Source organism: Aspergillus costaricaensis (genome assembly GCF_003184835.1).
Source record: "Aspergillus costaricaensis CBS 115574 unplaced genomic scaffold BO79scaffold_13, whole genome shotgun sequence".
Classification (NCBI taxonomy): Eukaryota; Fungi; Ascomycota; class Eurotiomycetes; order Eurotiales; family Aspergillaceae; genus Aspergillus; species Aspergillus costaricensis.
In genome coordinates, this window is record NW_020291813.1 from 382,722 (window position 1) to 401,146 (window position 18,425).

Consider the following 18,425-nt stretch of genomic DNA (forward strand, 5'->3'; position numbering starts at 1 on the left):
ACTGTGGGGAGAGACAGTTCGAGGAACAGGTAAAGGCAGATAGAGCCGTGCACATCGAAGAGAAAGTTCCCAGAAGTGCGGAGTAAGATAGATAGATAGATAGATAGATAGACTAGTACGGTAGTACCTTGGGAAGACAACAGCTGGTCTTCTCAATGTGACATGTAACTAACCGACTACCGAGTCAAATAGTTAGCAATAATCACAGGGGTGCTATGATGACAATAGTGAAGATGATGTGTGCACTGTCGTCTATCCACCTGGGAGGGTCCAAGTCGTATCTAGAAGCAACAAACAGAGCAATTTTGAAGTTATTATTGGAATGGTGCTGGCTGAAGCAAGGCAAGAAACCAGGCGATCGCCAACAAATAATTCCATCGTCACTGATTCAGGTAATCTAATTATCTAACTTGCTTCTTTGGGCGATACCCGTGACTGCCTGGTTGATACCTGTGATATTAGGCACCCAGTACAGGCACTGAAAGAACAAGCAACAATTCAACGCTTCATCAGCTGCAGCTCCATTCATGCTGGGTATGGGTATTCTGCAATAGTATGAATGGAGTAACCCCTTTTTGTCATTGAATTTTGGTCAATTCTGCTAGTCTTCTAGGCTATGGTCTATATCATCTACTCATCATCTTCATCACTCTCTTCCTCCTCGCTGCTCTCCTCTTCTTCCGCATTGGCCAACCAGTCCACAAACTGTTGCGACTGGCTGCGCACTTGCCGCATTTCCTCCGTGCTGCTCGACCGCTCATCGGCCCACCACTGCTCATAAGCTTCTTCCTCCACGATCTCCAGGTCGTACAGCTCCTTGGCCGTGAACAGCATGACCGTGTCACCACGGCTGCGGTGCGCCAGGTCCTGCTGCAGGAGGACCAGCAAGTCCACTTGATCGGGCTTCTCGTCGCTGTCGCGATCGAACAGTGACCGCTCCACAATCTCCTTGTACTTGCCGAAAATCTCCCGGATGGCCTCGCTCGCTCCCTTGCCGCCGTCCATCAATTGCTGGATGCGCTTCATGAACGCCGAGACCACGGCTCGTCGGACCTGGTGGTCGGAAGCATTCGCCGTCATACGCAGACTGACCAGCTCCAGTTGTACCACGTCGGATGTGACGCCATCCCGCAAGCTGTCGTAGACACTCGCCGCGGCATCGTGGACAAAGTGGTCCTGGTCCTCGTCGTCGGACATTGTAGTACTGAAACTACCCGAACGAGACCGGCCGAATTCTGAGATCTCGGAGGAAAGCGTCGAGATAGACTCTGTAGAGAGAGACAGATTCGCCATATTGTAAACTGCGAAAGTATTGTTAGCCAATCATAGACTCAAATAATGGAGGAGCAGAATGCACATACTCAAACCAGACGAAGCATTGCTGGCCGTCTCATCTTCGTCCTCATCGTCATCATAAGGAACATATTCATATCCCTTGCCGCCTTCTCCAACAACCTCGGGCTCACTGGCCGGCACCTCATCGTCCTCCTCCCGGTAAGCTGTCGTTATGCGTCTTCCGTCGCTAACCTTGACACCATCGGCGATCTCGACACCAAATGAAATCAGAGAGCCAGGCTCAATGGTGCAGTTCTTGCCCACCACTGCCCGGTCAGCAACAATGGCTTGGTTGACAGTCGTTCCATCGCCGATGACAGCGCCATCCCAGATATAAGCACCATCCAGCGTGACGTTCTTGCCGATCTTGCAGTCGCGTCCGAGAACAGTGTTCTTGACCGTCGTCTTGTCTCCAATGCTGGTGCCCTGGCCGATGACCGTGCGCCGACCGATCACGCACGAGCGGGCCAGAGTCACACCCTGTTCCTGGTACAGGCTTCCCTTCCGGAGCTCGTAGTTGTGGCCGCGAAGCAGGTTGGTGTCGGGGCACAGAGGGTACGCCCACCGCGAAATAACATCCTTGCTGACAGCATCGTACGCCTTCAGATTCCGGACCCGGGCAGCGTAGTGGTCCTTCACAATGTGTGTGTGAATTGTCTTTCCGTTCAGCTCGTAGTCCTTCAGCACACCGTACAAGAACTGTTTGCGGGGGGTCTGATAATCGAAACTGTCGGACCAGAGACTCAGCACATCGGGTGTGCAGATATCGATGTTACAGTCGATCAGATCCTGGCGCAGGTCAATCTCCTGGTGTGTCGTAATGAGTTCCGCGTCGATGTTCAGGCGAGAAGACTCGGGGGAATGATGGTCGATCTCCTCGTAGTGTAGGCAACGGTCCTTGGTGGGGTCGATAACGAAAACAGGGGACACAGACGAGGACTTGGTTCTGTGATTCCGGCCAGCCTCTCTCAAGATCATGGTCATGATGGCGTTCTTGTCCGCTTCACGGCGAGCACGGTGCTTAGTTAGCGCGCCTTCGATAGGCAAGTTGCTGATAACATCACCGCTGACAACGATGAAGTCGCCCGTGATGAGATGCTTGCCATCAAGATCACGCATGACATCTCCAACCGACGTCGACGTCGACTTGAGGAAAGTCAACTGCTTGAACGGCGACGACGGCGCTCTCCATTTGGACGCACTGTGCAAATCCTCCTTGTTAGCCCAGCGACCACAATAACATATCTCCAGCATATCCTGTATAAGCCCGCACGTACTTGATGTATTTCTCCAGCTGATCGGAGTGCGCTCCGCCGTACAGGAAGACATCCTCCACACCGGCATTGGCAAGGAACTCGAGCGTATATTCAATCAAGGGGGTGTTCGCAAGCGGCAAGAGACACTAGATCAATCACTGCGTCAGCCTTCAATATCCCCCACCATCAATGCATAGAGTCAACGCAGCAGCACAACCACACATACCCTAGGCTTCTCAAGTGTGAACGGCTCGAACCTCGTCTCGAAAGTATCCGCAAGCACCTAGAACCACACGGCGCCATTAGCCCAGAACCACAAACCATCAACCTCCCCTCTGCGATATGAAAACAACATACAACAGCCTGCAATGTCTCCTCTACCTCCTCCGTGGCATTTCCCCTCTTCGCCGCACCACCTTTTTGTTTCGGGCCCATCTATACACCAAAAGCGTCAGCAAGTCAAAACAAGCCAGGTACATCACCTCGATCAAAAAGCGCTGGGGGCACACAATTGCGCACTCACATCAGGAACGGTATGTAGATCGACCGATGAGTAATTTCTCGAAATTCCCCCACCTCAAATCACAAAGGGACTCAGATACGGCGTAGGTCCAAGAAATAGGAAATAGCAGTAACAGGGTATTGTGGGAAGATTATGGAAGGCGCAAAAAGTCACCTAGAACAATCGGCACAATCCGACAGCAACAATGAATAAGTTCGCCCAGGGCGCGTTCAACTCGCAAAATCTCCGCCAAGCCCGGCGCCGTCGGGCGGAGGAAGTTCAGAGTCACGCTTTCTTCTTCATCCCACCTGGCGGCCGGTTTGTCTTGTTTGTCTCCTACTCCTACTCACAAACACCCCCACCTCACCTCGGCTGGCTCTCCCCCTGGTCACGTAGCACGTGATGAGCGTCTCACGTGATAGAATGACCGTTACAGCAGGGGTACAGCCACAGTGGCTCAGCGAGTGCCGGGGGTTTCAGAGTCCAGAACACCATCGAAGGCCTGGGCCCTCATGGACTCGAAGGAATATCCCTTGTTCAGGGACCGACGGTCTAGAACCTTATCTATCGTGGATAAAGCTGATGAACACCAGATCGGAAGTGCAGCCTGCTTGGAGGGATCGGGTGGGCAGATCGGTTCGCTGGGTCGTATGATGACGAGGGCGGTGATGATGCTCTCCCCTCCGCTCAACTGGTGGGTGGCCACCATTTCAACCTCCGGGGCTAGTGTGGAAAAAGTGGTGGGCGCCTGCAACGTCATATTCCCTTCTTGCACTCTGTTACTAGACCTGGATATGCTGAACGTTAAAAAGTATCTATGTGGTTGGAAAATGATGGGAGTTAATAATAGATTTTGAATTTGGCTCTATAGATTCCTACCTCCTGACCCAACAACCCTGCTGTTGAGCATCATATGCTTAGCTAACTATTTGACCCACAGCAAATTGACCTTCCACGTAACAACGGAGACTGGTTACAAAGCGCCCCAACAAGAAGAATAACAAGTCCATATGACGCGTACAATAGACACTACATGCTGCCAGCCCAAGGTCCTGCTGCCAAAACCAAGGTATCTGGATGCCATACCCCGAGTACCAGTTTTTTTCGACTGCATCGGCCATCCAGCCAGTAGAAACGAAAACAACGCAACAGTTTGCCGCAAAATGATTCGCAACCTATGCAAGTAAATAACACGCGCCTCCAACACCGGGATATATCGAGCAACGTCGGGAAAATAACACAGAAGCAGTACAACTCCCCGAGACAACAGTATCGTACGGCTAAGATTTCATCACGAGAAGAACAACGGAAATCGTAAGGTGGAGAGGCGTAGCGGGAGTGAGGTGAGAGATGCGGGAAGGCGGGTGTCAAAGGGAATTGGGTAAAGGTCATTGTTCATCTAGTGTAGGGCGAGAAAAGAGGTGAGAGATGGAAGACACTCGATCTAGCCCGTTCGCGCAGCTTGCATAGGGTTAACCATTGGCTGCGCTTGATGAGCGTACATGCGCGGCCGTTTGGCCATATTGGGGTTTTCGGTGGCACTCGACATTTCCGAAAGCTGTCGTCGAGGTGGTTGCGGCCTGACGGCCGCAGGCGCCGTAGTAGCAAGGGCCACCGCGGGTGCGGGATACTGAACTCCGTTTTGATCTACGGCATATGCAGCCGCAGCAGGGGCGGCGGGTATATATTGGCCTTGGACTTGCGGAACGTTAGGAGCCACGGCAGTCATGCCTGGAAATTGGCCCGGTGATTGCCAAGCAGTCATCGATGTTGCTGGCGATTGCCCAGGAGAGCTGTCCTCCTTGACTGACTGGGCGGCCGAGCTTTGCGCGGCCATCGTAACGGCCGCTGCCGATTGGGGAGCCTCTATGCCCGGCGGCATCGTTTTCAGGTGAACCAAGTGTTTCTCAAGCATATCGAGAAGGCTCTTTCTTGTGAAGGGCTTTGGAAGGACGTCATCCATTCCTATTAATGCTGTTAGTCACTAACATAGCGACCCAAGAGTGGCTGTACTGGGGAGCCCAGGGGGTGGCGAACATACCATGCTGGAAGTAGAGCTGGATATCGTCACTGCGAATGTTAGATGTCATGGCGATGATGGGGGTCCGGTCGAACTGGCGAATAAGGTGGCAAGCAGAGACACCATCCAAATTGGGCATGATAATATCCATGAGAATGAGATCATATTTGGAACCATCCTGGATCTTGTTCACCGCTTCCAGGCCGTCAAACTGAAGCTATGTCAGTCGAGAGAGTTCCGAGTCTTTGAAAAAGTAACATACCGCGGTATCAATCAGGCACGAGAAGGAGTATAGGAATTTGCCACCAATTTGACGGCATGTCGCATCATCCTCCACGAGCAGAATATGGGGGCTGCGCACCCAACCGGGATCGACATTTGCGCTCTTTTTCCGGTTGTCGGGGAATTGCCGTCGAGATTCGTCAATCTCTTGTTTGGGAGGCATGGGATACGGGACGTTGTTGACATGTTCACTGTACATAGGATCGATTCCGTTGGTGGCGCCCACCGGGTAGACGACGGGCTCGATCTCTCCGTTCATTTTGGAATAGACCATAGCAGTATTCGCACTGGCGTCAGCAGCAGAGGGCCGCGCGACACCATTCCGGGGAGCAGACTCCAGAGCAGGTGTAGGGACCACGGCGGTAGTTTTCGGTGGCTCGCCCATGGACTCTAGGCCCCCTAAATTGAATTGAATCTCTGCGTTCATATCATTCAGGAGCTTTGAGGCATGCTGCAAGGGTGACGAGGGCTCGTCGTCCATGGATGCGCCCTGTGAAGGGCTCAGGGTCGAACCGGCTTGACCCTGGGCTTGGAAAGGCACAGCAGCCGCTTTGCTGTCGCGCCGCTGGCGGGCATCAACGGAGAGCAGGTAAGTCATCACCTGGTGGATAACATTTTCATGGTTAAGGATGGTCTTCTGCACCCTCATAACTTCCTGCATCATCAACTGATGATCAACGCTGAGTCGTGTGTGTCGCTCGTGTAATTGATGAATCTGTTGTTGTTGAGCCACAATTTGCTGGTTCAGCAAATCTATTTGTTGTGTCGGGACCGAGTCTTCGGTGCTCTGGGCCTGTTTGCGCGGAGCCGGGGCCTTCCGTCGAATGTTATCGAGGGATTCTTTGCTGTTCGCTCTGAACTCAGGGTGTTTAAACTCCCAGGCCTGAAGAGCAAGTACAGTTAGGACCTATCGCATCGACTGCCACTAAGCGCAGGTTGCTTACATTCTGTCCGTATGGTGACTGTCCGTTTTCCTCGTTGTTCTGTCTCACTTTGTGGAAGTCGTACTTGTTCAGCTGTCGCACGAAACTGGCAAAGTTGCTGTGTTTAAAGTGCTTCGGAAGGATAGTCTTGGTGAATTTTTCGCACTGAATAGATTTCTAGGTCAGCCTCGAGGATTGCGACCGCAGGAAAGGCAGACGGGGTGGGAGATGCGAAGAGCGCCATACCTCCAAGACCACAAAACTGTCTCCTTCGTCACCCCACCGCACGATTTCCGCGTACGATGGGTCTTCGAGCATCCTTTGCGATGAGGATTAGCACGCATGATCAATGTCGAGATTATGCAGAGCATCGCTAGATTCTACTAGGGCGCAGCGACAACCGGACAGCGAAAGCCGGGGGGCTCTCAAACCCGGCGGACGAGAAAGCGAAACGATGAAGCGCAGGCAAGGTACAGGGAAGTAGTAAAAGGGGAACAACTCACTTGTAGAGTTTTCGTACCTAACCATCATGTTAGCAAACTGAAGAATAATCGCATAGAAAATAATAGCGATCATGAGGTTCACAACGGTCGCTATCGAGGGCGACACTTACAAAATCGCTGGAGTTGCCCGCGGGGGCGGTGCTGGTCGAGGTCTGGCCACCGTCCATCGTGGGCTAGATGGGTCGCGACCGATCGAACAAGCAACAGGCTCAACAAGTCGCAAGGCGAGAAACGGGCGGAGGGACGGGAAAGAAGAAAAACCAGCCAGTCGTCAAATTAAATGTCGGGTGGCAAAGGAAAAGGGAAAGAAAGGAGACTGGAGAGAAAGAGAAATAGAATAGTGATCAGACAAGAAAAAGAAGAGGACGAAAGAAAAGAAGAGGAATGGAGGGAAAGAAAGAAAAAGACGAGCGTAAGGTAGTAGTCGTGGTCGAGAGATGGTGGTGGTGGTGGTAGGCAAGTTTAGTTTAGTGAGCCTTAGTGTTAACTGAGGAAGTAGGAGGAATGGGGATTAATTAGTCAATGCCGTTCGGGTTTAGTTCCAGTCCCTCCTTTTGGTGGAGCCTGATATTTTTTTGGGATTTATTATTTTCAGTCTTGGTCTTGTTGCCCTTTTTTCCTTGAAGAGGGGAAGATAAAAAAGAAATAAGAAGGGAAAAAGAAATAAAAAATAAAAAATAAAAGAGAAAAAGAAAATCCTCATCAAATCAAATAACATTCAACTATAATAAAATACTAAATCATCACTCAACGGTCGGTAGTTAGGTTAGGTAGCAGAGAGAGAGAAACACCGAGGGGCTTTTCTTCTCCCCCCTCTCTTGTCTTGTCAGTCTGTCAGTCTGTCTGCCTGTCTGCTGCTGCTGCTGCGCTGCTGAGTTGGGGGTGGATTAGCAAAAGGCAGGCTTGTGGGTAAAGGTGGTTCGGTGATTTGCTTTCCATGGCTCACTCTCATTTGGCAATCAGGTTCACGTTCACCCAGCCCAGCAAAGTTTCTTCTTGTAGTATCTACAGTAGTCAAATGTATGAAGTAGCAGTGGTAGTTAGTGGTATTGATTATTATCGACGCATCTCCAATTGCCCCAAGTGGGTTTTCCGGTTTCCCCCCCGAGTACGTGGTCACTAGCCACATCTTCCAACCCACCCGTTGGGTTGTCACTTCTCCGTCCCTTTACCCCTTCCGGTTAATCTTACATGACTTTGAAAGAGATGTACAATTTCTCTAGTATCTACTTGTCCTCCAAGCATTCTGGCAATTTGAAATTCTCCGTTTGACGGGTATCTTGAGGCTGTTTCTCATGCAGCACTTGTCTCTAATTCTGGGGGGGGGGGATGGGGGATGACCTCACGCAAGGAGATCCATAAGAGGGGTAGAGGTAGAATTCTTAATGCTAAGCCAACGAAAACCTAACACTGGGAACTAAATCTTAGAGCCCCTGGGTCTAACTAACTAATAGGGACTGACAACTCAATATCGTTCACCAAGAATCATGCTCCCCTCCTTTTTAAACTTTCCCAGCATACATACAAAGTATAAGGCGAAGAAGAAACGGTAGAGAGAGAAAGAAGAAAAGGAAATAGAATGAATGGGTAAAATGAAGAATTCCGGCCTAGAAAAAAAAAGATAATTAACTAGGTAATAATAAAAGGACGAAAAGAGAATATCCATTACCCAAAAACAAACGCACAAGGCACCAAGTAAGGAAGGCAACAAAGCAAGTGTGACTGACTGAGTGATCAGTATCCACCACTTCTTCTGGCGGAACTACCGGTCCAAAGACTGCTGTCAGTGCGCCTGTTGGATGCAGAATGATGCACGAAAAGGATGGGGGGGAAGCTATGGAGATAGGCTGCCTCAGGTGGAGGGGCCTTGGATTCTGCGCAGCGATCAACAACCCGAACGGCCGTGTCGTGGTATACGGAGGGAGGGGTGGACGGAAGCAATGACCGTTTTGATGTTTATCTCTCAGCCCATCATCCTTGTCTTCTCTTTTTGCCTTCGTTCATTCCTCTCGGACCCCGCGGTAGCCAGCGGGTTTGTACGAGGTGGGGTTCCAGAGAATCAAATCAACTGCATCATTACTTACATACAGTATGTATGTATGCCTTCAGTGCTCGACTTTGCTCTGCTGGGCCATCTTTTCCTCTACTACAGATGGTTTCCCTTCTCAGGGGGCCCCAATTTCGGCAACAGTTGCAGATCCCCTCTCGCGGGTTAGCCGACGATACGAGGATCCAGAGATGATTACAACTAACTAGTTAACGGGTTATCAGGTGTGTAAGTAAGAACGACATGACAAAGAAAGAACAGAGACAAGCCATGAAATAGGTATACTCTAATTCCAGTCTTCCTCATTGAGCCATAAGATGTGATAGAGAGATCGGATGGGCTCTTAATTTAGCACAAGGAGCTATGGAGTAATATGGATCATGGAGACGCCACCTCCCGAACATCATGTACTAGTTCTAAGGAAGCTGGTACTATTAATATTATGCGAGACAAACTATGTAAGTAAGTGCCCAACTAATATACTGGTTAATCCGACTCCTGTCTTCTCCTCTCATGCTCGTCTTATCACGCTCATCCAGCCAGCCCATGAATAAGATCAATTATCAGCCAAGGTTCTAGATGGGGGGGAGGTGCTGCTGAGAGTCCAGACTCAAACCCCCCCCGGTCCAAAGCCACTTGAATGCTGCAAACGAACCCTTGCAGTTTAGAGACAAGACAATGCAGGGTTGGTGTCCGTCAGTTGGAGGGAACAAAGGCTGTCAGAGATTCTGAGGCAGCGATCGAGACTGGTCCATGAGATCTTGCCGGAGTCGATGTCCGCACGGTATGATTGATTCGATGCTCACCCCCCTCTTCATCGCGGCCTTGTGTCTGGTACTACTTCCCACATGCCGGGGGAGGCGAATCTGAAGTGATGATATGTAAACATACATAAGTGGGCCCTGGATACAGCGTTATCGCCCTTTTTCACGTGGATGGTTGTTTTGAAACCAGCAAGAGGTCCCGGAATTCTGTTCACAACCGCACTATTGTGTGGCTTTATCTGCAGAGGGCAGTTGGCTGTTTCAATCAACCCTTTCGACCATCAAGGATAGTTCAAAGTCCTATACTAAGTACTATCCTCCTCTTCCTCCTTAGCAAGTCCCCACGTTCTCCAGTCGACGTCCGGGCGCTGCAGCCGAAGAGCGACCATGACGAAATCATCGCAATGTTTAATGTTCCGACCTCCCGAACGGGAAGCAATTTAAATTAATGTTTGTTATTTCTGGAGAAAGCTGAGGAAGCTCCACCAGCTCAGGAACAACAATAATCAACTTCCATCCAGCTCCCACCTTCTTCCTCCCTTCCACCTCCCATATCGCTCATTGCTCATTTTAAACTTCCTGTGGCAACCCCCCAACGGGAATATTCAATCTCTCACACCAAACACATTCCTTGTCAAATTATCATCCATTCCTCCCTGTAGCCATCATGTTTGCTGCTCGTCGTCTTACCGCCGGTGTCCCTCGCACCTTGTCCCAGAGGGCCCTTTTCCACAGCACGGCACCCGCTTTTGTTCAGAAGGGAGACGCCATCCCCGACCTTGATGTCCTGGTTGAGAACTCGCCCGGCAACAAGGTGAACCTCGCCAAGGAGCTCAAGGGCAAGGGCGTCATCGTCGGTGTTCCTGCTGCCTTCAGTATGTAATCTTCTTGCCGATATCGTCGGCCCGGCCTAGGATACGAGTGGTCGCTGTTATTAAAGATATCCCCTGGTGATAAATTGCTAACCGTTCCACCTCGGCGGAAATTAGGCCCCGCCTGCTCTGCCACCCACGTTCCTGGATTCATCAACCACCCCAAGCTGAAGGAGGCCGGTCAGGTCTTCGTTGTTGCAGTCAACGACCCTTTCGTGTAAGTTACGGGTCACGTACGGTGTCATCCGTTAATCGAGGGTATCATGGTTAACCCGACAACAGCACCAAGGCATGGGCTACCTCCCTTGACCCCGAGGGCAAGAGCGGCGTAAGTGATCTTATAACCTGGTTGTACGAGAAACACCCGGTGCCGTGTACTAACGCTACATGATAGATCCGCTTCTTAGGTGACCCCAGTGGCAAGTTCTCCGAGGCCCTGGATGTGACCTTCGACAGCGCTTCCATCTTTGGAAACAACCGCAGCAAGCGTTACGCCCTGCTTGTCGAGAACGGCAAGGTCAAGGAGGCTTTCGTGGAGCCCGACAACATCGGTCTTGACGGTATGATCCCAAAAACCAGCATATAAATTGTTTGTTACTAACGGATTATGTAGTCTCTGCGGCCGAGAAGGTCTTGGCCTGAACCAGCCCAGAGAATTAGCATATAAAAAATTATATACTTAGGCTCTTCACATGACAATATATCATAATATTTATTGCGATAGAACTCTATTTTCAGAACCACAGCCAGCGAACCATAAGTCATAACTGGCAGCGCAAAGCCATGATGTCGAATAACCCAACGCCCGACGGCATGCCCTCAAGGGCATGTCAATCCCAAGGATATATTCAGTCCCTATTCCTCTAGCCTCCGTCTTCACAACAGAGTTAGCCCTGGTGCAGCGCCTGCCACTGCTCGGGAGTGTAGCACTTGGGCGTCCAGGCGTGGATGGCAGCGATCTCGGCCTTGAGGGCCGAGTTCACGAGGCGATGGCGAGCAAGCATGGTCTTCTTCTCGAACTGGGGGGAGACAATGACGGCCTGGAAAGCCTGTCCGCAACCACCTGTAGACAACATTATCGTCAACATCTGGTCTTGGCATCATATTGTGTAGCATTCATTCCCTCATGGAGATGAAATTAATCAGCAGGCGCTCTCATACCCGACAAGTCTTCGATCTCAACATGCTGCGCCTGCAACTGATCGATCAATTTGCTCTTCAGCGACTCGGCCGTAACGCCCGAAGTATCGGCCATGGCTGCGTTGACTGCCGCAAAGGAGCGCGCGGAAATCGAGAACGGCGATTTGTGATGGACGGGGGTGCGGAGAAGATACCGGCAGCTTCTGCTCAACAGGGTAGTGGTGCGGGAGTACATCAAGCGAGCCGGGCGGCGACTTCAAAGGTATATAAGGTACTTGAATAGTTAAAGGTATTAAATTATATTAAGGTGAAGCGACCGAGAGTCGTTAAGAGCGATTTGAGTCAGAAGGGTGGGCAGCGCGGTGATGCTTCTTCCGATGTAGGATGACGGAATTCCTTCATGCTGGAATTGATCCTCTTTCTCCTTCCTCCCGTACCGTACCGTAAGAAACGGATTGGTCAGCTGCCGTTGTGGCTGGTGGATACTAGCCCCAGTCTGGACTAGGGCAGCTGTGGCGCCAGCTTCTCCTCGGCTTCCATCGCTTCTTCTAAAGCTTCATCTGCTTTTACGTTCGCGGGGTATTTTCTAGCTCAACTTTGCGCTGGCCTGCTGACATCCCGGAATTGCACCTGATCATCGCACATCCCAGTCTACAACAGCATTGTCTATGAACTCTCTTCGTCGCCAATTCGCCCGCCTATATTCCACAATGTCTGCTTCATACCCCACCTCATCGCCATTTACGCAGGCAGTGGTGAGCTCCATGAGGAAGCTGTATGCTTTCCGTCACCTACATTGATCAATTGAGTTCCAAAATTGCTAATTCGTTCAATGCAACAGCTACCCCGAGTCATTGGCAGATAAGAGCTGGGACAACACCGGCCGTAAGCTCCCCCCATCCTCTACCACCAGTCTTATACCCCATTAACTCTACATCCCAGTCCTTCTCGAAGCCCCCTTCGACCACACCCGCCGACAGAAAAACTCCGTCCTTCTAGCAATTGATCTCACCAAAGCAGTTGCAGACGAAGCAATTGCCCGTCGCGACTCCGTAGTCGTAGCCTACCGTGCGCAATGCCCCCCAAACACCTACACCCCATCACCGACTAACACAACTAACATATCCAGACCCTATCATCTTCCGCGGCCTCAAATCCATCACCTTCAACGACCCCCAACAATCATCCCTCCTCCGTCTCGCCCAAGAAGGCATCAGCGTCTACTCCCCGCACACAGCCATCGACGCCACCCCCGGCGGCATGGCCGACTGGCTCTGCGACATCGTCACCGGCGCCATCGCCCCAACCACCAGCACAAAGCCCACCATCCAGAAATCCTCCTCAACACATTACTCCCACGCCACCTTCCCAGACCCCCAGCCCGCATCCCCCGCGACTCCCGTCCCCCACGTCCGTAACACAATCATCCCCTCTCCGCCCCCAGTCCCCGAAGGCATGGACTCAGCCGGCATGGGCCGCATCGTCACCTTCGACGAGCCCCAGCCTCTCACTGCCGTCGTGGACCGCATCGCCCAGGGCGTTGGATACCCCGGTGGTATTCCCATCGCTATTCCGCAGACCTCCTCGGTCGAGGACATCAAGATCCGCACGGTGGGTGTATGTCCCGGCTCCGGATCGAGTATCCTGTTGAAGGGCACGGGCGGGAAGATCCCTGATCTGCTCTTCACGGGCGAGTTGAGTCACCATGAGGCGTTGGCGGCGGTGGAGCGTGGGTCGGTTGTGGTTGCGCTGGCGCATTCGAATACGGAGCGTGGGTATCTGCGTGCGGCGATGAGGGAGAAGTTGGCGGGTGCGGTGAAGGAGGAGTGGGAGGCGAAGAGGAAGGATGGTCTGAAGGGTGGTGCTGCTGGTGCGGAGTTGAAGGAGGTGTTTGGGGATGCGGAGTGTGTGGTGGATGTTAGTGAGAAGGATCGTGATCCGTATGGTATTATGATTCGTCAGGTGTAGATCTAGCCATCTACTTACTACATACATCAACTGAAGATGAAATAGCATATACAATATAAACGACTCGACTTCACATAGTAACTAAAAAGCAAATGCTATCAGACACAATCCGCACTATATACATTAATCCAACTCGATCCACAAAACCCAAAGACACCCCCCCCCAATAAGAAGCTCCTAACTCAACTCAACAACACCCTAATCTCCCCAGTAGTCCTAGGGAACAACCTCCTCAAACCCCCCTTCTCCTCTCCCTCTCCCTCCTCCTCCTCCTCACCCTCATCCCCATCCACCACACCCCCACGCGCCTCATTATCCGCCGCAATAACCATGCCCTCAACAAACTCAAAGTCCCTACAAAACGCCTCGACCGCATCCTCCGTAACGCTCTTCACGAACGTCGCGCTCGCCACGCGCTTCAAGTTCTCCGTAGCATCCATCAACGCAGACGGAAGGAAGTCATCCAATTGCTGACTGATATTAACAAGCGCCTGCGGCTGGAAGGCCGGAAGGGTGAGGATATCTGAGATGTTCGATGACGACTTCTGCTGTTGGTCTGAGGGTGGTTGTTGAGGGGAGAATGGTTCCAGGGCTGCGAGGAGGGTTTGGAGACCTGAGGAGGTGAGGAGGTAGCGGTGTTGGATTTCGAGGAGGTCTGTGCGGAGGGTTGAGAGGGCTGTTTGGATTGGGGAGAGGTGGGTGGTGCTGGCGAAGGGGTAGGGGGATATGGTTGTGCGGACGGTGAGGTGGATGTTGGTTAGGTAGATGGTTTGGGTGGTGTGGGAGGGGAGATCGGCGGCGGAGGATTTGGCTAGGTCGAGGAAGGGTTCCAGGGCGGAGTGGAGGACAGGGGTGAATTTGTTCTCGGTGCTGGTGCTGGTGCTGGTGCTGGTGTCCTGGGGTGGTGGTGAGGTGGGTTTGGGGCCGGGGGTGGGGATGGGGTCGGCGCCGTAGGAGGCCTCGTGGGTTTTCATTAGGGAGGTGAGGACTTCTAGGGCGTCTTGGAGGAATTGGGGGGCGGAGAGGTCCGCCGGGGGTGTGAGGGCTGAGGGGTCTGTTGAGATGTTGTTGACTTCGTCGTGCATGAGGGTTTCGAAGTGATTGAAGGTGAACTTTTCGAGGGTTTCAAGGAGCTCGGCGAGGTTGGATTGCGGGCCGAGGAGTTTGCTGAAGGTAGTTTGGTAGAAGGATAGCAGGTTGACTACCTTGTAGCAGGTGACGGGGTCGTCGTGGCCTTGGATGACTAGCTCGACGCGCTGGCGCAGGGCTCGGGAGACTCCGATGAGATCGCGGTTGACTAGATCGCTGAGGGCCTTTTGACCGTCGAATGATACTTCTTTGTCTTCGTCGATACGGGACCAGGGTTCGCTGCTTAGCCCGGCTTGGATGCCTTTGGCGAGCTCTTCGCCGTCGGCGACGAAGAGGGCCTCGAGTGCCTCTCGTTCGGAGACGGTGGTGGAATGCACCCAGGCCAGCATGTCTCCGATGTACCTCAGGGGGTCGTGGGCGGAGAACTCGATTGGCTTCACGTTGGTGTCACCCGTCGAGCCTGAGACTGCATCGGTAAGGGCGTAATGGAAGGCATCAGAGAGGACGTAGTCTCGTGCCTCTGCGAAAAAATCCAGGCAGCTGTGGAACAAGCTTGGCCGCTCCGCCAGCACTCGCAGAACACGTCTGATAGAGCTGCTGATGCGAGGATCTTCAAGGTTGAGGGATCTGAACTCCTTCTGTATCCACCTGTAGAGTTTCTGGTAGGCGGAGTTGAGGCTTCTAGAGCTCTTCTCCATGAGTTCCAGACCCAGTCGCTCGTTCTCACCCCCGAGGAGTGCTTCGCAGTCCCGGTAGACTTGCTTGACTCTGGCGAGGACTTCGAAGAAATGGTCATCAATAGGCTCCTCAGCATGTGTCAGGATCAGCAGATCCTCGTCAGGAACGATGAAATGTTGGGTGAAAGCCTCCAGCAGCTCCTGTTTGGTCTCCGCCTCTTTCTTCTGTTTCATCAAGGCCGACGCTTCCTCGAGCACTGGTGCTGTTTCCTGTCTGGCAGAGACAATATGTTTGCGCATCTCATCGCAAGTCTGGTTCAGGTTGGTAATCACAGTTCCTATCCGTTTCAATTGCTGCGCAGCAGGCTAAGTTAGCATCCATTGGATCTCTCAGCATCGGCGCATCTCACCTCCGCAACCAGACCGAAATCCCGCACAATCTCGGCATTGCTGTCGACGACCTCCTTCTGAACGTCCAGGCGTAGTTGTCTCCGAACTTCTGCCGTATTGTGTATCCCCCTGAGGCTGAGTGTCTCCAGCGCATCGCGAATGTCCGAGTCCGCATAGGAGGCCGAAAGTACACTTGTCAGTCGGTTGGATAAGGCATTGGATCGCTGGTGTACGGGGGGTGAAAGCGGGGAGGAAGCTGGCGATGATGCTCGAGTAGAGCCATGGCTGGAGATGACTCCATTGGGAGGGAAATAGCTCGCCATCGTGGGACTGTTGGCCTAGTCGAGCTGTCTAGCTGGGATGGTCACTACGAGTGTCCCGCGGGATGGAAGCGGAGGCGGGATTCGGCGCAGCGCTTTCCCCGGCCGGGTTGTTGATCCGTCCCTGTACCTGAATCAACCTTTGAACCTAATCCTTTCCTCAGCCCGCATCCTTAAGCAAAAATCAAATCTTTAATTGTTTGAGCCTTTACATGGCTATTCAACCCTTGTATATCCAACTAATCTCTTACGACGCGATCGATTGCCATGGATAGCCCCCTCCTCTCCCCCGCAAAAGCGCGCCAAGCGGCCATTCAGGCCAAAGATTGGGCCTATGTCAATGCATGGCTCAGTCGTCAGTACGCACCGAATCCGGTTCCCAGCTTCGAGCGAAATGAAGATACACTGCGCACTCTCTTAGCACTGGCCGCTGCCAATGATACTGCGGATGAGGAAGCCACCGTTCTCCACCAGGCTCGCGAGCAGGCGGTTGAAAGCTTCAAAGCCCAAGAGGAGAATGAGGTAAAGCAGAAGGTGGAAATACTGCATGAGGTGGAGCATAGTCTTGACGACAATGGCAGACGAAACCTGGACGACCTGGCAGAGACAACGGCAGTACTTGGGGCTTTGGGCACAAGTACGAGAGACCTGGGCCAATCGATCATTGAACTTACGGTGGAAGAATTCGACGCGCAGCAGCAGATGAGTAGAGTACAGGCACTACACGAATACTTGGGCAGAGAGCTGGCTACGCTGCGAGAACAACTTTTAGACCTCAAGACCAACGAGGTGTATGAAACACCAGCCAACCTCCCAGCGCTAACGGCGGAATGGACAAGAGAAACCAAACTGCTCAGCGCCAAAGCTGGCGAATACCAAGATCGAATTGCCTCGCTACAGAGAAATAGGAGCAAGGGACCCACGCTTGAAGAAGTAATTGCGGAAGAGCAGACCGTGATCAGGATGCTGGAGAGCACTAAAACACTAGTGGAGAGGGTAAAGAAGCTCCATGATCTGCCAAGCGACATCCCTGGTGCTCGGGCGCAATACAAGGAGCTAGAACAGGAGCTTGATCGACTCACCCAGCAACGGAACACTACGTCTGAGAAGCTTGCCGAAAAGTAAATGCTACGCTACAAATGATGTAGGACTTTGTTTATCAAATATTCAACTAGTATTGAGCTAGGGAGAGGTGATACTGTCAAGGTGTGGTATCGTCAACTCATAAAATCATGAAAAGGACAATCTGCCGTGAGCCGCCAACCCCATCGTTCTCCGATTCCATGCATCACAGAACAGTGAAAGCGCTATTGGTCATGACTCGTCGATCGATTGTATTCGGAAGTGCTGTGCACTTAGTTGTTACCCAGACCAAGGGTGTCCTTGATCTTGTCGCCACTGCAGAGTCTGTTAGTCAAGATGTTCTCGTTGACCACTGCACGATCAGGGATATACTGACATGGAGCCGGAGGCACCGCCGTGAGCGTTGTTGTCGCTGGCACGCTGAGTCTTGTCGAAGGCCTGCTGGGGAGCAGACTTGCTATCATCGGTCTGGAAGCCGCGGGCGACACGGTCAGTGGTGTCGGTGAAGGTCTCCTTAACCTTGTCCTGGGTGGACTTGGTGGAGTCAGGAGTCATCTCCTCCTTAGCCTCTGCAGAAGCGAGTAAGTATCACGCAAGCCAATTGGCATGGGGCGCCTGAACGCAGGAACAGGAGACATACTGGTGGAGAAATCCTTGCGACCGGCGTCAGACATGTTGATTGAGTGGTTGTTAAGAGAACTTGAAAAGTGTTGGTTGTAGTTGAGTTTTGGATTGGATGTTGCGGTTTGTAGATGATTGGATTGTTGATGGCAGAGACACTCATCGACGGTGCAGAGGAGTCTTTATATAAGTTTTTGAGTCCTCAAGTTGCTCCATGACGTCGACTATCCTGGCAGTGAATGGCTACGCCATCGATAAACGTGAATGCAGCCAGTGAAACCGGGAGGTAGCAGTCCTGGAAGAGATACCAGCGAATCAACGTCATCATGAGGGGAGTACCCCGGTTTCGATCAGGACGCCGGATCTTGCATGTGCGTCATCGGGGCATGGCGATATTTGAGTTTATTCACTGTGTACTGTGTATTGTGTACAAACTACAAGGTCGAAAAAGCGGATGGCGCCAGACCTCGCCGATCTGGTCCAGACTTTCCTCTTTGGGGGCGGCCCTAGTCATGACGTCTGCATGATCGCATGTAGCTCGATGCGGTTAGCGCCAGAATGTTCTCGGAACTATGTTAAAGCGAGCACCGACATTGGGCTAGACTGCAAATAGTATAGCTTTGTTGTGCAATG

At 52.1% G+C, this 18,425-nt stretch overlaps 8 protein-coding genes across 8 annotated transcripts; 3 read left to right on the forward strand and 5 right to left on the reverse strand.

Annotated features, from left to right (window-relative positions):
* Positions 1-574: 574 nt before the first annotated feature.
* BO79DRAFT_237261 (translation initiation factor eIF2B catalytic subunit epsilon) lies at positions 575-3,342 on the reverse strand. Its single transcript, XM_025684671.1, has 6 exons — positions 3,115-3,342; positions 2,949-3,026; positions 2,818-2,874; positions 2,613-2,737; positions 1,362-2,536; positions 575-1,301 (listed from the first exon to the last, which is right to left on the reverse strand). Exons 2-6 carry the CDS (start codon positions 3,024-3,026, stop codon positions 631-633), a joined length of 2,106 nt encoding a protein of 701 aa, XP_025540368.1. The 5' UTR covers positions 3,115-3,342; the 3' UTR covers positions 575-630.
* Positions 3,343-4,537: 1,195 nt separating this feature from the next.
* skn7 (putative stress response transcription factor SrrA/Skn7) lies at positions 4,538-6,988 on the reverse strand (the record flags this gene model as incomplete). Its single annotated transcript, XM_025686054.1, has 7 exons — positions 4,538-5,058; positions 5,135-5,324; positions 5,376-6,278; positions 6,340-6,483; positions 6,565-6,637; positions 6,822-6,838; positions 6,932-6,988. The coding sequence occupies 7 exons, from the start codon at positions 6,986-6,988 to the stop codon at positions 4,538-4,540; spliced, it is 1,905 nt and encodes a 634-aa protein (XP_025540369.1).
* Positions 6,989-9,961: 2,973 nt separating this feature from the next.
* BO79DRAFT_287077 (peroxiredoxin family protein) lies at positions 9,962-11,199 on the forward strand. Its single transcript, XM_025688537.1, has 5 exons — positions 9,962-10,507; positions 10,622-10,721; positions 10,787-10,832; positions 10,899-11,064; positions 11,118-11,199. The coding sequence occupies exons 1-5, from the start codon at positions 10,300-10,302 to the stop codon at positions 11,144-11,146; spliced, it is 549 nt and encodes a 182-aa protein (XP_025540370.1). The 5' UTR covers positions 9,962-10,299; the 3' UTR covers positions 11,147-11,199.
* A 1-nt stretch (position 11,200) lies between these two features.
* BO79DRAFT_237264 (bola domain protein) lies at positions 11,201-12,012 on the reverse strand. Its single transcript, XM_025684672.1, has 2 exons — positions 11,666-12,012; positions 11,201-11,567 (listed from the first exon to the last, which is right to left on the reverse strand). Exons 1-2 carry the CDS (start codon positions 11,877-11,879, stop codon positions 11,392-11,394), a joined length of 390 nt encoding a protein of 129 aa, XP_025540371.1. The 5' UTR covers positions 11,880-12,012; the 3' UTR covers positions 11,201-11,391.
* Positions 12,013-12,249: 237 nt separating this feature from the next.
* Positions 12,250-13,612, forward strand: BO79DRAFT_193702 (NGG1p interacting factor 3; the record flags this gene model as incomplete). The annotated part of the gene is made up of 4 exons (XM_025680996.1): positions 12,250-12,419; positions 12,486-12,529; positions 12,587-12,712; positions 12,774-13,612. Exons 1-4 carry the CDS (start codon positions 12,313-12,315, stop codon positions 13,610-13,612), a joined length of 1,116 nt encoding a protein of 371 aa, XP_025540372.1. The 5' UTR covers positions 12,250-12,312.
* A 182-nt stretch (positions 13,613-13,794) lies between these two features.
* cog6 (Golgi transport complex subunit COG6) lies at positions 13,795-16,104 on the reverse strand (the record flags this gene model as incomplete). The annotated part of the gene is made up of 2 exons (XM_025680997.1): positions 15,789-16,104; positions 13,795-15,732 (listed from the first exon to the last, which is right to left on the reverse strand). The coding sequence occupies exons 1-2, from the start codon at positions 16,089-16,091 to the stop codon at positions 13,795-13,797; spliced, it is 2,241 nt and encodes a 746-aa protein (XP_025540373.1). The 5' UTR covers positions 16,092-16,104.
* A 169-nt stretch (positions 16,105-16,273) lies between these two features.
* Positions 16,274-17,213, forward strand: BO79DRAFT_287081 (uncharacterized protein; the record flags this gene model as incomplete). Its single annotated transcript, XM_025688538.1, has 1 exon — positions 16,274-17,213. The coding sequence occupies exon 1, from the start codon at positions 16,356-16,358 to the stop codon at positions 17,211-17,213; it is 858 nt and encodes a 285-aa protein (XP_025540374.1). The 5' UTR covers positions 16,274-16,355.
* A 33-nt stretch (positions 17,214-17,246) lies between these two features.
* BO79DRAFT_237268 (heat shock 9/12 family protein) lies at positions 17,247-18,096 on the reverse strand. The gene is made up of 3 exons (XM_025684673.1): positions 17,812-18,096; positions 17,548-17,740; positions 17,247-17,486 (listed from the first exon to the last, which is right to left on the reverse strand). Exons 1-3 carry the CDS (start codon positions 17,843-17,845, stop codon positions 17,444-17,446), a joined length of 270 nt encoding a protein of 89 aa, XP_025540375.1. The 5' UTR covers positions 17,846-18,096; the 3' UTR covers positions 17,247-17,443.
* Positions 18,097-18,425: the final 329 nt, after the last annotated feature.

What these genes read in the sequence shown, in the direction of transcription:
- BO79DRAFT_237268 (XM_025684673.1), bottom strand. Translation starts at nt 17,845, where the DNA reads ATGTCTGACGCCGGTCGCAAGGATTTCTCCACCA. An exon ending in TCGCAAGGATTTCTCCACCA is followed by an intron (nt 17,741 to 17,811) that starts GTATGTCTCCTG and finishes TCGCTTCTGCAG; the next exon opens with AGGCTAAGGAGGAGATGACT. An exon ending in GGCGGTGCCTCCGGCTCCAT is followed by an intron (nt 17,487 to 17,547) that starts GTCAGTATATCC and finishes CAGACTCTGCAG; the next exon opens with TGGCGACAAGATCAAGGACA.
- BO79DRAFT_287077 (XM_025688537.1), top strand. Translation starts at nt 10,300, where the DNA reads ATGTTTGCTGCTCGTCGTCTTACCGCCGGTGTCCCTCGCACCTTGTCC. An exon ending in CGGTGTTCCTGCTGCCTTCA is followed by an intron (nt 10,508 to 10,621) that starts GTATGTAATCTT and finishes GGCGGAAATTAG; the next exon opens with GCCCCGCCTGCTCTGCCACC. An exon ending in GCAGTCAACGACCCTTTCGT is followed by an intron (nt 10,722 to 10,786) that starts GTAAGTTACGGG and finishes ACCCGACAACAG; the next exon opens with CACCAAGGCATGGGCTACCT.
- BO79DRAFT_237261 (XM_025684671.1), bottom strand. Translation starts at nt 3,026, where the DNA reads ATGGGCCCGAAACAAAAAGGTGGTGCGGCGAAGAGGGGAAATGCCACG. An exon ending in TCACACTTGAGAAGCCTAGG is followed by an intron (nt 2,738 to 2,817) that starts GTATGTGTGGTT and finishes TGATTGATCTAG; the next exon opens with TGTCTCTTGCCGCTTGCGAA. An exon ending in CAGCTGGAGAAATACATCAA is followed by an intron (nt 2,537 to 2,612) that starts GTACGTGCGGGC and finishes GGATTTGCACAG; the next exon opens with TGCGTCCAAATGGAGAGCGC.
- BO79DRAFT_237264 (XM_025684672.1), bottom strand. Translation starts at nt 11,879, where the DNA reads ATGTACTCCCGCACCACTACCCTGTTGAGCAGAAGCTGCCGGTATCTT. An exon ending in TGAGATCGAAGACTTGTCGG is followed by an intron (nt 11,568 to 11,665) that starts GTATGAGAGCGC and finishes TGTTGTCTACAG; the next exon opens with GTGGTTGCGGACAGGCTTTC.